A 16,769-nucleotide genomic window follows, 5' to 3' on the forward strand; every position below is an offset into this window, starting at 1 on the left:
TACTTGGCGCGGTTTACCCCTGTCCCGGACACCTGCCCCTTCTGCGGCGTGAGGGAGACCCTGGCGCATGTTTACTTAGAGTGCGCCAGGTTGCAGCCCCTACACCGGCTCCTCACAGCCATCCTCTTACGTTTCTGGTTACACTTTTCCCCTCACCTCCTTTTGTATGCACTCCCTATCCGTGGCCCCACGAAGTCCCGGGACCTCCTGGTCAACCTCCTCCTCGCCCTGGCGAAAAAGGCCATCCACGCGACCAGGGAGGGGAGGTTGGCCGATGGAGACTCCGGTGACTGTGGGGCTTGCTTCCGCTCCATGGTCCGATCACGCATCCGGGCGGAGTTCCTCTGGGCGGCGTCCACTGGCTCCCTTGACGCCTTCGAGGAGCGGTGGGCGCTGTCCAGGGTTCTCTGCTCGGTGTCCCCGTTAGGTTCTCTCCTTCTGACCCTTTGACCTCACTCCTGTCCCTGTTCTTTTATTAGTTGTCCCCCGCACTCAGTGGGTTCTGTGGCCCTGTGGTTCCTCCCCTTAGGCTGGGGGAGGATCCTTTAGCAGTGGGCGGGCTTCGCCCGCCCACTTCCCAGACACCCAATAGATACACCCACAAAAGCTTATGCTCAAATAAATTTGTTAGTCTCTAAGGTACCACAAGTACTCCTCGTTCTTTTTATTACACACACAGTGTTTGTTACCTTGGGTAGTCCCATTTAAGGTAATGATACTACTTATACTTGAAATGGCTGTACGATTGGGCCCTATCTTACATCGCCAAACGCCACCAAAGTCAATAAGTGTGCATGTATATAACAGAAAGAAAAATCTATCTTATGAGCCCAATTTGGATCTCACACTGGTTTTACCACTGATTTCAGTGAGCTAAATTAGTTATACTGGCATAAATGAAAGCAATGCTAGGCCTATTGTGTTTAAATAACACAGCATTTTATTAAACTGAGCCTCCACACTTAGATACTGTGAGTGTCCCCAAACAAATCGTTTCTATCAAGTGTGCTACAATACTTATGCAGAACGAGGGTTTTAGCACCAGAAGGAGCTGTGGCTTTAAAGTTTTCCTTTGCTGTTATGGGTTTAAATGAGATCCTTCAGCATTATTTGAACATAGTGTAGCTGATTCATTGTTTAATCATATTTTGATCTTAATTTATCTTTGCAGCTACTGCTTTCTTTCAAAGTCTGAGACCACAGGACAAAGAAGGAAGCCCTTTGAATTTCTATCTGGCTTTTAAAAATGTATAACTGGGTTATGAATATTTTATAGGTGCTTCTGCATCATTTCACCTCACAGGCTACTGTTGTTGCTCTAACTCTTGTTACATGAAATGCCATGAAGTCTTATTGGCCAAGTGCTAGTGTCTTTCTTGAATAGTAATAAGAAATAAAATGACAAACTGCAGTTTTGTCCATCACATTTAAGTTATCAAAAAATCAAACAGCATACACATTAAATATTGATGGAAATCTAAAATACTTTGAAGCTTTGTCTATTTTTGTGCTTATTTTGTGAAGGTATTTTTCTATTTCACTTATGGTAAGTGAACATTTAAGATAAACAAACAGATTGGACAGTATAATCATAATTTGTAGAATTACTGGCCACTGTCTAGAAGTGTATTATCATGTTTCTTTACTGTGGAAACTCTAGGCTAGAAGGCTACATTATTCAGCTGTTTCTGCTAACTACTGTACATTAAAAATATACATTACAAATTCCCCATTATAACTTCAATAGAAATATGCAAGTCTTCACACTCCAAAAGAACAATATTTCAAAGCATGCAGCAATAATGCTATAAAAACTACTTGGTACCCAAGAACATCCTTAGTGTTAAGTAGCATTGCATTTACAAAGTTCTAGCAAAAAGATAGCCAAAAACTGACAATCCTATATAGCAAATTGTTGGAACTCTGCTAGACCCCCAAATCCTGCTCCCACTGCACCTGTACAACTCCATGGGGTATCTTCAGTGGAGTTGTATTGACATAAAGGAGATCTGAATCTTGGCTCTTTCTGTTCAGTAATATCATTTGATAGTATGTGCAAATGAACTTAGAAGGATTTTATGATTGACTGACTGCAATTTTCACTTGCCGTTCTGAGGAGTCAACTGGCTCCAGCTACAGACAATACATGTCAAGAATGAACCCAAATATAGCTAATCTGACTAAATGCAATTAATCTTCAAAGATTTCCTTTGTTATTTGGTAGCAGGACTGTGACCCATCTTGAAAATGAGCATCATCTGCTAACACACTATTTTCAAAGTAGACTATGGAAGAAGTGTGTGCAAAATATGTTAACCTTGGATCAGTGCATACCCTTTCCACATATTCAATGCCAACTATACAAGCACTGGTACACATAAAAATATGAACAAACACCTCACAGGTTACATGCAAATGCTACTTTTTATTTCATATATTTTATTCAATTAACATTTTATTATCAATTTTACTCTCCTTAGGAGCATCTCATATTCTGAAAAACAAAAAAGGTGAAACAATCATGCTTTGGATGATGTGGCTTTACTCTGAACCCCTCTCATTTAATAAAATTGCTGGAAATTTAAAAGACTGCAGTTTTCTGTAAACATGATATAAAAATACAGGCTATATATGCACTTACCTTGAGAGGCCATGAAGCTGCCTGAGTCACTTCTTCAAAGGAAGCCAGGTTAAAAGAAAAGGCTTTTCTTGTTGCAGCAAGGGGGGTGGAGGAGAAGAAGCACAGCATGCACAAAACTTCAGAGGGTCTGTCTACTTCATGTCAGCTTACAAAAGAACTGGAAGGAAATGTTATCACCTTTCTTATGTTCCAGGACTATGCATTTTATGTGGATGGACAACAGGGGGAGATGGTGCTAGCAAATAAGAAAAATATTACTCATTTTAAAGTCATTTTGAATCAATGACAACAAGAAAGGGGCATCACCAGTACAAAGAAGTAAACTTTACGTGCCCACTGGTTAATTTAAACACATGGATAAGACCTAAGATTCTCCTTTACACTGTACTGTGTCTGTTTAGGTATTTGTATTCTAAGACTAGACACTTCAGAGAGTTGGCTGCCCAACTCCCACTGACACTTTTAAAAATGGTTACAGAGGGTTAATTCACACCCAGACACCACAATAAAAATCACTTTTGCCTGTATGCAAAACCAGCTTTATTTCATCAACCAAATATACATAGAGCTATTTGGATTTTTTTTCTACAAAAGCTTTTGGAAACTCATCTAGTAAAGAAAGAAAAGATTTCCTTAAACTCCCCCCTCCCACCTCAAATGAAAAAACAAAAACCTTGACTCTAAAGCAAGAGGAAAGAAATATCATGGACAGTTGTTTCAAGCAGCTAAAATGCATTTAAGAAAAGATAAAAATACATGACATTTTTGGATTAAAATTATAACAAAACAGTCTCTATTAAAATGTAATCTACAATGTGGTCAAAGGGAAAGCTGACTAGGAACTGAAGGAGCAGCTGGACCTACAATGAAGAAATATGAGATGCCAGAACAGCTCACTTTCCAGCCACAGCAGTACCGAACCCAGGTACAGCATGCCTGTAATGTGCTCAGGAATCTCACCGTAATTTATCTCCTTGGATGTATGAGTGAGTGATGATGCTCTCCAATGGCTGGCTCACAGAGTGGATATGAGACTGTTAGCACTACTAGCTAAAGGAACTTTTCAGCTTGAGACCAATGTTTTAAGAGCTTGAGGATCAGCTCTCCATATGTGCTTTCTATAGTGATTGTTTCTGTCTGCAACACATGGACATTAGAGACAAGGTAGGTGATGTAATATCTTTTATTGGACCAACTTCTGTTGGTGAGAGAGATAAGTTTTTGAGCTACAGAGAGCTTTTCTTCAGATCTGGGAAAGGAATTCTGAATGTCCCAGTTAAATGCAAGGTGGAACACTTGTTTGGCATAAATATTTAGCACATATTCTAAGCTGTGTGTGATCTGAAAGTTTCTCTCTCTCACAAACAGAAGTTGGTCCAATAAAAGATACTACCTTGCCTGGTTTGTCCCTCTAATATCCTGGGACAGACTTGGCTACAACAACATGCAACGCATGGACTTGTCACAGTGAAACTTTGTAGTGTGAACAAATAGTCCAACTGGGCCAATTTTAGCCCCTGCCCAATCATCCATATGCCCTTGTGGCAGTGTATAGGGTGCTGTTCAGGAACTCTGAGGGTCTATGAGAGAATTACTAGGTGCAGGAGCAGCCTGGAGCCAATGTAAGTTTCCTAGATTCTCTCCACCACCTCCTCCTCTGCCAAGCCTTGGAGGAGACATGCTGAGAGGAAGCCGGGGGCAGAAGACTAGGGGACCGGCTTGTAGTTCTCTGCAAGATTCTTTGGAGATTCTGGGCTGCTCTGAAGCCCACAGGCAGAGCTGGGAAGGCTGTCATTAGTTGGAGCTCCCCAGGAGTTCCTCTCACTTGTGCTGGAGGCTGTTTCAGCACCTGAGGCAGCCCAGAATCCAACCAGCTCAAAGGTGGTGTAAAGTCACCTTTGCCTGTCTTCCCCACTCCTACTGGTACTACAAGTTTTGTGCAGGTGCAGCACAGAATCCAGCTCATTAACTCCAGGTGCAATGATTTTACTCCTGTGTTTATAGGAACAGGCCTCTGGATCAGTATGTATTTATTTCTCTTTCAATCATTTCGTATGAGGATTAGCTAAAGTAGTGCCCTCTTCAGTGTTTACTTATGGAACCTTTATCTGTTCTGCAGTAATTCCTCTGCCAGAAGTGGAGGCAAGAAATAAGTATAGACAGAGTCAGGAAATAATGGCCTTGACTTGCATTAAAAATGGTTCAGTTGCATGCATACAATCTACAGACGTCAGAAGGGAGGAGTCATTTTCATTACTGTTATTTCTAAAGTACTGTTGGTGTGGATGGTGCTTTGAGAGTCATAAAATAATATGTCCTTGCCACAAAGAGCTTGCAATCTACACTTCTGCTTCTGGTGTAATTTCTAAATACTTACCTCTTAGCATTTTCTAAAAGTTCTAAAACTGGGTACTTTGTTGGTTTAAAGCAGATCTTATTAGTTTGCTCTCTTCTTTCACAGATTTACCCATTTTTCTATGCTCACCCTTTGTCCTGTTTTGTTTCCCGTTGTTTTATTCTGCTGCCATCTTTCTAGTAAGTTTGGCTACTTGTTTTCTGTATTCACATTGGTTTTTTTGTTTACATAGTTCCTTTCATTCCAAAGAATGTTAATTTTTTTTCCAGACGCTAGGTGGGATTTTCAAAAGCACTCAGGCATTGGTCTGAATCTGCTCCTACTGAAGGGAATAAGATTTTCACCATTAACTTCAGTAGCAGCAAACTGAAGGCAATGCTAAGTGCTTTTGAAACCACCCCACATATATAGCAGCTGTTTTACCCAGCCATGAAATGCAGTCATTTCTGGGTGGAATGAGGCTTGGTCAGATTAGTTAATTGTTTAGAACTGTCACTCCCTTTTCCTTTTAAAATGGAAAATAATGTAAAATTGAAATCCAGGCTGGAAGCTAAGCAGATTTTAAAGTATTTAATTTTTCACTTTTTAACCTTTGATTGTTTTGTATTCATTTTAATGGAGGAAGGTGTCAGAGTCACACATCTATTCTTTCTACATCATCATTTTTCTGTTCCCCATCCACATGCCTCAGTGACACATATTTTTGGCTGGAGCATGGGAAAAGAATGATTATAATGCTGTTAAATGGTTTGAACAGCAAAGGGCATTATGGCTACAAAGAAATCTCCCCATAGGAGCCTACTTATAGTTTGAGTATTTCTACTAAATTTCACCCAGTTTTCTTTCTCGAAGGGCACTGATTATCTGTACTCTAATCAAAAACTGGGTTGCCAATATTTAAAAAGGGCTCTAGAGGTGATCCCGGCAATTACAGACCGGTAAGTCTAACATCAGTACCGGGCAAATTAGTCGAAACAATAGTAAAGAATAAAATTGTCAGATACATAGAAGAACATAAATTGTTGGGCAAAAGTCAACATGGTTTCTGTAAAGGGAAATCATGTCCTATTAATCTATTAGAGTTCTTTGAAGGGTCAACAAACATGTGGACAAGGAGAACCCAGTGGACGTAGTGTACCTAGATTTCCAGAAAGCCTTCGACAAGGTCCCTCACCAAAGGCTCTTACGTAAATTAAGTTGTCATGGGATAACAGGGAAGATCCTTTCATGGATTCACAACTGGTTAAAAGACAGGGAACAAAGGGTAGGGGAATAAATGGTAAATTTTCAGATAAATTTATGGAGGTTAAGTCCATTAATGGCTATTAGCCAGGACAGGGAAGAAATGGTGTCCCTAGCCTCTGTTTGTCAGAGGGTGGTGATGGATGACAAGAGAGCAATCACTTAATAATTGCGTTTTAGGTTAACTCCCTCTGGGGCACCTGGTATTGGCCATTGTCAGCAGACAGGATGCTGGGCTGGATGGACCCTTGGTCTGACCTGGTGTGGCCATTCTTATGTTCTTAACTCACTGAACAACTACCTCCAACATGCAAAGGCAAAGTCTTCTACTAAGTACTTGTCACACTCTTCACCTACAGCTAGACAGTGCACATGTGATGGCTGCCTTGTTGGCTGACACACCAGGGATTCAGCCAGGGACCTTCAGAGCTAAAAGCATGAGTTGCTACAACTTGAGCTAGAATTCCAAGGCTTTTTAACTGAGGCTTGTACCTGACTCATGTCCTCTGAGAATCAGCCACAGAAGGGAACCCGTACTTCATTCACCAATAGACTACATGTGAACATCCACAGGTTCTGCAATGGAAGCCTATGGTGGAATTCTGGTAGATTCATATTCTCTAATACAGGGGGATGTTGTTTATAGGAAGGTAAAATCTAAATACTGATCTGTTTCAGTGTATCTATCTCACTGTCCTAACTGTAATTTCACTTACAGTGAAACTTTGCTTAGAGTGAATGTCTGAAAAAAATGTTTCTTTTGAAAAGGCAGGCCCTGTTATCAGTGGGATGTGAAGGTTTGAAGCTGCAGGCCAGAAGCAGCTTTGTGGAGCTAGGACTTCTTTGTTGTTGCTTTCAAAGAAGGAAGAATGTTTTGGGATCATACATTTAACAAGCACTTAGAGCAGTCACTTTCTGTGCTCCACCTTACATTGCTCCCCTCCTAGGGAATAAAATAATGACAAAACCATGACAAATATACACAGCTTGTATAGATCGGATCAGCTGATACACAGGCTTTGTCTGAAAAATTATGGTCTCTGAACATGATCCCATGCTCCTGATGTAAGCACAATTCTCATTAACCACACAGGGAGTTTACCTGACTAGCAAGTGCATAACTCAGTAAATTGTAGACAGCTATGTCAAAACTCCCTTGCTTAGAAACACCAATATAGTCCGCAGTATCATTTAGAATCACAGTCATGTCTTCTTAGAACATTCCTGCCTGGAATTACTCATGTTCAAAATATAACTATGTTAATATGTTAAAATCTGTAGAAAAGATTTTTTAAATTATTAATTCTATAAGAAATTATATTGTGTTTGTTTAATGTGACATCCTGCCCTGCTCTAATCCCCAAGAAGATGTCAATAACAAATCAAACCTAATTTTAAAAAATCCACAGTAATACAACACTAAAACTTGATCTATAAAAAGCTTATGTGAACCTATAAGAAACTAGCTGATCTCCTTAAGTGTTGGCTCTTATAGAGTGCTGTGATGAGTTGAGGAACAAAGGGATTATGGAAGCTGGAAAGAAGCATAGAATCATAGAACTGGAAGATACTTCTAGAAGTCATCTAGTCCAGTCCCCTGCACTCAAGGCAGGACTAAGTATTATTGAGATCATCCCTGACAGGAATTTGTCCAACCTGCTCTAAAAAACCCCAATGATGGAGATTCCACAACCTCCCTAGCCAATTTATTCCAGTGCTTAACTTCTCTGACAGTTAGGAATTTTTCCTAATGTCCAACCTAAACTGCCTTTGCTGCAATTTAAGCCCATTGCTTTTTGTCCTACCCTCAGAGGTTAAGAAGAACAATTTTTCTCCATCCTCCTTGTAACAACCTTTTATGTACTTGAAAACATGTCCCCTCTCAGTCTTCTCTTCTCCGGACTAAACAAACCCAATTTTTTCAATCTTCCCTCATAAGTCATGCTTTCTAGATCTTTTATCATTTTTGTTACTCTTCTCTGGCTTTTCTCCAATTTGTCCACATCTTTCCTGAAATGTGGCACCCAGAACTAGACCACAATACTCCAGTTGAGGCCTAATCAGCATGGAGTAGAGTGGAAGAATTACTTCTCGTGTCTTGCTTACAATACTCCTGCTAATAAATCCCAGAATTATGTTTGCTTTTTTTGCAACAGTGTTACATGATTGACTCATAGCTTGTGATCCACTATGACTCCCAGATCTCTTTCCGCAGTACTCCTTCTTAGGCAGTCATTTCCTCTTTTGTATTTGTGCAACTGATTGTTCCTTCTTAAGTGAAATACTTTGCATTTGTCCTTATTGAATTTCATCCTATTTACTTCAGACCATTTCTCCAGTTTGTCCAGATCATTTTGAATTTTAATCCTATCCTCCAAAACACTTGCAAACCCACCCAACCTTGTATTGTCTGCAAACTTTATAAGTGTACTCTGTATGCCATTATCTAAATCATTGATGAAGATATTGAACAGAACTAATCCCTCCAGGACCCCACTCATTATGCCCTTCCAGCCTGATTGTGAACCACTGATAACTACTCTCTGGGAACGATTTTCCAACTTTATGCACCCACCTTATAGTAGCTCCATCTAGGTTGTATCTCCCTAGTTTGTTTATGAGAAGGTCATGCAAGAAAGTATCAAAAGCCTTACTAAAGTCAAGATATACCACATCTACCGCTTCCTCCTATTTAAAAGGCTTGTTTCCCTGTCAAAGAAAGCATCCCAAAAGCATAAGTTTTTCCAATTGAGATAAAGGAGTAACGCCTTTAGATGTGAGAAAAGTAGTGAACTATTACCATTGCTGAGGCCAGCCACTTGTGGGAGACATGATCACACTGACTAACCCCATGTACTATTACACAGCACACACAGTATTGCTTGAAGAAATCTTCTTTGGCAGTAATGAGCCTACCATTAGACATCTTACATGAAATAAGAAAACATCACAGACTCTTTTATAGCTAAGTGAATGAGGAAAAAAATCAGCTATATCAAATGGAGGACAAGAGGTTTAGGTGATCTAGTGCATACAAAACCAGGATATGTATGCAACGTATTTTGTACACTGATAATGATGGATGAACTGCAAAAGGTTTGCAATTCAGTTGCTAAGGCCAGGTTCCACAAGAGTGGAAGGGCTCAACGGGCCCTGTCAGAAAGGCTGAGTACTATTACAGTCCTCACACACGTTCATTAGAGACCAGCCACCCATCCATAATGCATTTGCTTAATTGTCCAATTTGGTTTCAAAGGGGTAGAGTTTTTCCTAATCCAATCTGCTAATCAGTGTATGACCTGAAGCATGAGGACCAACAACCTTTATCATTTTTATCCTGGTTAGCAGAAGCTCGCTTTGAATGGGTGGATGGGGGAGAAGACAGAGGTGCACAGTGAAATCCAAACATGCTAAGCACCATATTAAGTGTGGGGAGTGAGGAGTCAGGGGAAGCGGGAGGAAGTTGGGGTGAGTGCTCTGCTTGGGACGTGGGGGAAGTCAGGGTAATGGGGGATATTGTGGTGTCAAGGATAGGAAGGGGAATCAGGATGGATGCTTTGCATAGGGTGACTTGGCCCAATCACCTCTAGCTCTCTAGCCTGACCCAAGGTACCTCAGTGGCCACTCCAGCCCCTCTAGATCCTGCTCTTGCTTCTGCTCCCAGCAGCCATGGAGCCCTGCCCGGCCTGAACCACCTGAAACAACTTGCTTAAAAATGCCACCCAAGGGTGGAAACATAAAGCAGTCCCCATAACATTACCATTGGCCCCTCACCAGTTCTGCTGCCCCAGTGGCTAGTGTAACTGCAGAGAGCTACTCATCTAGCCTGCTAATCTCAATATTATTTAAAATTCAGAGAAAGAAATGTTAGAGGAACAAAACAAAAACTTTGACTTTTCTGCTCCCATCTCTCCTCCCACAACCTAATGTACCTACAAACCACAAAGTAAGGGATCAATCCTGTGATGTCTTGGGTGCCCTTAGTTACCATTCAAGTCAACAGGATCTGAAGAAGCTCAATGCGTTGAAGACCTGTACCCCAAGGGCTAGACAGTGGCTTTGTGACTGCCTTGTGTTTAGCTGCCCTGATCTAGCAGAAGAGTAGGGACTAGACTGTAATTGTGAGAGTCAAAGTCTGTTTTTTGGGTCTCTCACTTTGTTCTGTGGAGGGGAAGGGGAGTAATATGCACCATCTCATACCTGCTGCAGGGTATTTGTCCCTCTGTGCTGGATACAGGGGGAAGAGTCAAAACTCCAGGCTTTCCTCACCTCTGATTGCCCACTGACTGACTACATGCATGAGCGTGGAAGGTAGCAGCCCCACAGAAGCTGCTCTCCCCTTTACCCTGTGATCTGTAATAAGAGTACCTGACGTAAGGGAGTATGGTGTTGCCCCTGTATTCCCCTGCACAGGCCCATACAGTGGCTCACACATGACATGTTGTGATGTGCGAGCCAAAGGGCCATTGAAAACATTAGGTTATTTCAAGTAAGTGCTGTGAAACACAACGGAATCCTCACCAGGCAGATTATAATTAGGCTTGCAAGGATTAGATTTTTATTGGTAAATGTCAATTTCATTGGTACATACACAAACCAACAAAAATATTTCTATCAATAATAATCAAAATTTACAGCTAGGTGAAGAAAGAAAAAGACTATCTTCAAGCTTCTGAGAGTTAGATTTAAGGCTATATACTTTGTATGTTTTGACAAGATGTTGACAATTTTGGTTTTAACTGTTTTAAAGCTTTAACTTATTGAATCTCAATGCCTACTGTCATTAAATAATTATTGTTTGACGCTCCCATTGTCTGACTCCCCATAATTTCCTACCACTATGAACATTTAAATCAATAAAAATGTTAAAAAATGCTTAAAATAAAGATCAATATTATTCATCAAAATTATAAACAAATAAAAATTGAATTCTGCCAACCGTAATTCTAATAAGTACTCTGACAGCAGAGGAGAGCAGCAGTACCCTGGATAACATGCAGCTAGAGGACGATTATAAAATAAGCCTCAGTGCCATTTTATGTTCTATTTTCTTAACATACAAGTCCAGTTATTACCATCACCATCCTTAGGAGCATCTCCTGTTCATAGGAACCTATGTAACTTCTCTCCCTTTCCAGGGATAGGGAAAGCCGATGAGCATTGAAGTTAAGACTCAGACTGTGGCTGTGTAATAACAAGCTTCATTTTCAAGCTCCAGATTTTCACCCTTTCTGTCGTGCTTTTCTGAACTGGAAAAATCAATTGCTTAAATCTGTAATCATCTCAGATGGGTCTCACCTGGTTTCTGAGGAGTCTAGCTTCTGCGTGGGTCTACAGCAACTCCATCCCACTGAACATGCCTGCAGTTATGCTGGCATACTGCAACAAGCACACTAGCATCTGCAGCACCAGTGAAGCAGCTCTCTTCAATAAACTGACTGCCCTGGCAGCATACCCATTCCACACTGCACTGTGCAGCAGTTTTCAGTAGTTCATCCTTTGACCATGATGCCTGTAGTTTAGCATTGCAGTTCTCTGAAGCTAAATGCTGTGCATTTGTTTAAATAAAAATGAAGAAAACCTTTAAAGTAACAATTAACTGTTCAGTAACTAATCCACTGTTTATTTTGGCATTTAACTGAATTAGGAAGGAGTAGGTCAGCATAATTTAACCTTAAAATGCTCATGACAGAAAAGACTGGGAAATCCTTTAAAATCCCATAGTGAGTAATGATATTTGTATATTGAAAATTTATTGGATCTTTTAGGGTTTATCTTCAGAAATGATTGTATAGGTTAGAGTCTGAAAATACATTGGATGGGGGAGCAAGCTCCCAAACTAACACAGGAATGAATTGGTCAAAACCTAAAATGGCTTCTGCATTCCCCTACTGCAGAAACATCATATTTCTGTTGCACCAGAGGGGACAATAGAGGAGGTTCTTTACACTGCAACACTAAGTGGGAAAAAGGAGATTATGGCGCAGGTATGGAAAATCTATAAGGCTCACAACCATGTAGGTAGCTTTGTCTTCTATTTTCCCCCATTTCCTGGAATAGCCAATCACAGTCCCCATATACAGGATTGAAGGCCATGAAGAACCTCATGGCACTGAGAATTCTCTCTCTCAGCACCACTGCACCTCAGCACATTTTTCTTCAGAACCTAGCCCTTTGCTTGCTTTTCAGGATTTGGTTCAAAGGGCAGAGAAGGAGAGGAATGTTTGGCTGATGAGAGGAAATTGTTTTATCCACTAATTGCCAAAACTCTTTCATGCACCGCTTCCTTCCTTAACAAAAATATCCCTGTGCCTCTCACACTCTACAGCTTACAAATACAGTGCTAGAGGCTATTCTAATGTAACTTCTGGGCTGACTGGAACCAGGAAGAACCAGAAATCTTTCAAGAAAGCCTGTTCTTGTAAAATGTTCAGGCCAGTTTAGTCCACTAAAGATCTCTGAATACTTCAAATAACCACCTTATAAGGAATCAGACTTCTCAGAATTTATCTGAGCCAAGGGAAAACAATAAGCATCTGCTTTTCAGAGGTATGCAGTATCCACAAGTCTAGCTGAGCTCTAGGTGCTCTGCACCTCTGAAAATAAGGCCCAAGATTCTGTCAGGGGTTTGTCCAGCATTAATATAAAATTATTATACCAGTATTTCAGTGCAATGAAAAAATAATGGGGAAAACATACTACATTAATGTACAATGACTCTCTAAAAGGATATATTGAACTCCGCACCATGATCTCCTGTTCACTTAACAAATCAAATCAAGATTTTGTAGACCTTCCAATATAACAGTCTCGTCCTGAAAGCCAAACTGTTTCCTTTTTTTGCTTTCTACATGGTTACAGGTCATTGACTCCTGAAGACCATCACAACAGTGATGGTCAATTTCTCCGTCACTGTTTCAGTAACATATTTTGTTTTTTACGGGTTGTTAGCCCTGTGCCTAACCCCCAATCTGGAGGACCAGGGTGTCTGTTTTGTCTGCCCCTCCCCCAAAGACTAATCTGGCACGGTTGAACCTATCAGGAGCAAAAAGACTCTGCCAACATAGACTCTGGGGATTGTTAGAACATGCAAGCTGTCCCACCATGACAAGGCACGGACACCAGAGGAACTGTCTTCATTCCATACAACCTACCTCAGAAAAATCCTCTGTACCTTTTGGCCCAGAACAATCTCAAACCAAGATTTATTGACACAGTGCAGCCAAGAGGATCTGAGCACCATCGTTGCCAGGAGGCATTGGATATGGATTGGTCATGTGCTTCGGGTGGAAACTGATTCCATCACCAGAGCAGCAATAAGATGGACACCTGAAGGCAAGCGAAAACGCCGCCACCTGAAAACAACATGGTGAAGAGCTGTGAAAGCTGAGCTGAAAAACCTGAGGCACAGCTGGGGAAGCATTGAAAGACTTCCCAGAAGCAGACAGGAGTGGAGGAGCTTTGTCACTGCCCTAAATGCCAGAGGCATAAAAGGAACGTGATGATGATGATGATGACATGATTACAGCCATAAAAGTTCTGGTACTAGAATGAAGGTGGCTTTCTTGGTGAGGAGGCACAGAACAAAATATGACTCTTTTCTGAAGCCTGCTCTGTCCCTGAAAATCCTTTTACTTAGGTTAGATCAACTGTGGTTCCTCCTCTAGTTAGAGAGAAGATTAATATTTAGGCAGACTCTATACCCCACTAAATTGGAATATATCTCAGTTCTTTTTTGTGTCTGTCTGAAGATGAAATTAGTGTTCATGTAAGTTCTCTTAACAACAGCCCTGGGCACTGAGTCTTTATCAAGGCAATAGGAAAACATGGACAGGTACTGACAGTGTATGTTTCCCCCACATTACCCTAGCAATATCCCATCCTGAGAGGATAGTTCAATCTTCAAATGCATTCTGTCTTTGGCCTCTGGCCAGATGGCTCACAAGAAGGCCAGTGGTTGTGATAGTTGTGGTATGGTCACCCATTTCCTTGGAAGAAATGAACAGAGAACAACAACTTATTTCAATCAGCTGTTAGAGTTAAAGTTTGCAAATTAATCTCTACTGGTGGGGCTCACAACTCATCGGCCTTCCAAAACCCGGTAAAGACCCAAACCAGGCATCAAGTTACTGCCTGATATTGCTGCATTCTGTGTGTCTCAAGGTTCTAGAGTGCCTAATTTTACAGTGAATAACACCAGAGGTGGAGAACATCTTGAATGTTGAGGAAGCAGGCTTTCAACAAGGTCGAAGCACATGTGGCCAAGTACTTGTGCTAACTCCATTAATCAAAAACAGTTTTCAGAGAAACCTGAAAAAGGTGCTATTTTCCTTAACCTCACTGGAGCGTATGATACGCTGTGGCACCACAGGTCTACTTTTTAAAATATCAAGAGTCTTTCCACCGTGGATTACTGATGTCATCTAACTGCTACTCTGAGACCTGATGGTTCAGGGTGCATGTGGGTGAGAAAACAAGTGCTTGGAAAAAACATATGAATGAGTCTGTTCTAGCCCAACCTTGTTCAATCTATACATCAGTGACCTTCCACCAATCCAGTCACAAAAGTTCCTCTATGCAGACTACATCTGCTGCAGGCTACAGGTTCTGATTTTCTCTGAGCTGGAGAAAACCCTGAGTGATGATGCTGCAAATCTGGTCAACTATGGCAAGACATGGAGCCTTCAGCTTAGCACCAACAAGATAATCTCTAGCACATTCCACCTCCACAATGCCAACACAAAGAGGGAATTAAACATCATAATGAATGGTCAGAGGCTGAAACATAAAGCACCCCTTGTTTACTTAGACATGACCCTCAACCGAACACTGACTTACAAAAGCCACCTGAACAAGATAGAAGCAAACGTAAAAACATGTAACAACCTTCTCAGCAAACTGGCAGGTTCTTCATTGGGGAGCAGATGCCGTTGCCATCTCATACTTAATAGCAGTACTTAATGCGTCAGTATGAAGTCGATCAGTACACACCAAACTTGTTGACATGCAACTCAACTCAACAATGTGCATCATCACAGGAACTCTCTAATTGACTCATTTTCCATGGCTTCCCGTTCTGATCCCATGTTGCTCCTCCTTACATCAGGAGGGAGATTGCAGCTGGCAAGTTTCTTGAGAAGATACGTGCCAACCCTAGCTTGCCCTTGTTCAATGACCTTTTTAATCCACCAACTATATGTCTTTCATCACGACACCCATTGTGGTCAAGGCTGCCATGCCAGGATGTGACAGCAAGGAAGACTGTCCATTTCCTCTGGCGGGAAGACTGGTACTTCATATCAACCACCAATCAGTTCCTCATCACAGACCCTGCTGCTCGCATGCCCAGCTTCAACCTGCCACATCATCAGTGGGAACTTCTAACCATTTCAGGACTAGGGAAGGCCTCTGTGCAGCCAACCAGCACCACTGGGGTCTTCGAGACAATCCAAACTGCAGCTGTGGCACAGATCAAACAATAATGCATATTGGCGAGGAGTATCCGCTAACGAAATTCAGCAGTGGGCTCCGAAAGCTCCACTTGGCCACTAAGAATGCTATTGTTTGGCTTGGTGAATATGCAAACTCTAAATAAATAAATTAATTAAATACTGGACTAGTGACCTAGAGGTGGAAAGCACTGTATCCATTTTGAGTCCACTGAGCCATCTAGTGCTTTATGTAGGTCAGATCTACATTAAAATTATACTATTATACTGATCCATTTTTATGCCCTGAAGTAATGAGCCATTCCACATTTTTTATTGGAAATTCATATTAAATCAAACATTTATTCACTTTTTGGGGTGTGGTAGGGGAGCTTAAAACATCCAGAAGATTTAATAGCAAAATGGTAACTCTATTAGGATATCAAAATTAATTTCAGTTCCCCTGAGGTATCTTATTTTAATTAACAAATCCTTGATCCTGCTCTATTCATTAGTATACTTAAGGAATAATAAGTTTCAGATGAGCTTAATTCTAATAAAGCATTTCATCCCCTAATAATAAGTAATAATAATTAATAACGATAAAAGGAATTAAGGGTTTTAATCCATTTTTTTCCTACATTTAATAGCAATGTTTAGAAATTGTATCCAATGGTGTAGCACAACTATTCTTTTTTTTTTTTTAAACTTTAAGATGTTTCATTTTTGGTGCTTAATGCATTTGAAACATTTTTCTTATTGAATGGATTACTGTGTTATCCTGCAATAATGATTTATGCTTAGTATCAGTTCATTTTATTCTTTAGATTATTTTTCTACTACACCATCAATAACAAAAAGGAATAATATATGGACTTTTAAAAATCCTTCCCAACTGCTGGTTTTCCAACAAATCTACTCAGCTGTTATTTATTAACATTCCATAGGACTGAATGGAACGTTAAGTGTGACACTGGTACATTGAGCAGCACAGCAGCAGTGTTGTGGTGGCATACACTTGGAACATTCAGTGGTCATCAAGTGACTCTCATTTCCCTGGCCAAATCTCATATTTATGTGAATGTTTATATATGCATGGTAG

At 40.8% G+C, this 16,769-nt stretch overlaps 1 protein-coding gene across 4 annotated transcripts in view; it reads right to left on the reverse strand.

Moving 5' to 3' along the window:
• The window catches only part of PLSCR5 (phospholipid scramblase family member 5), a 36,552-nt gene extending 24,937 nt beyond the window's left edge, over window positions 1–11,615 (reverse strand). For all 4 annotated transcript variants that reach the window (XM_050966156.1, XM_050966157.1, XM_050966155.1 and 1 more), the window contains exons 1-2: window positions 11,538–11,615; window positions 2,642–2,798 (exon numbers count right to left, since the gene is read on the reverse strand). In XM_050966156.1, the coding sequence (XP_050822113.1) occupies window positions 2,642–2,654 (13 nt within the window). In that variant the 5' untranslated portion in view covers window positions 2,655–2,798; window positions 11,538–11,615. The remainder of the gene's footprint in view (window positions 1–2,641; window positions 2,799–11,537) is intronic.
• Window positions 11,616–16,769: the final 5,154 nt, after the last annotated feature.

The sequence above is a fragment of the Gopherus flavomarginatus genome, chromosome 8 (genome assembly GCF_025201925.1).
Source record: "Gopherus flavomarginatus isolate rGopFla2 chromosome 8, rGopFla2.mat.asm, whole genome shotgun sequence".
In the NCBI taxonomy this organism is placed as follows: Eukaryota; Metazoa; Chordata; order Testudines; family Testudinidae; genus Gopherus; species Gopherus flavomarginatus.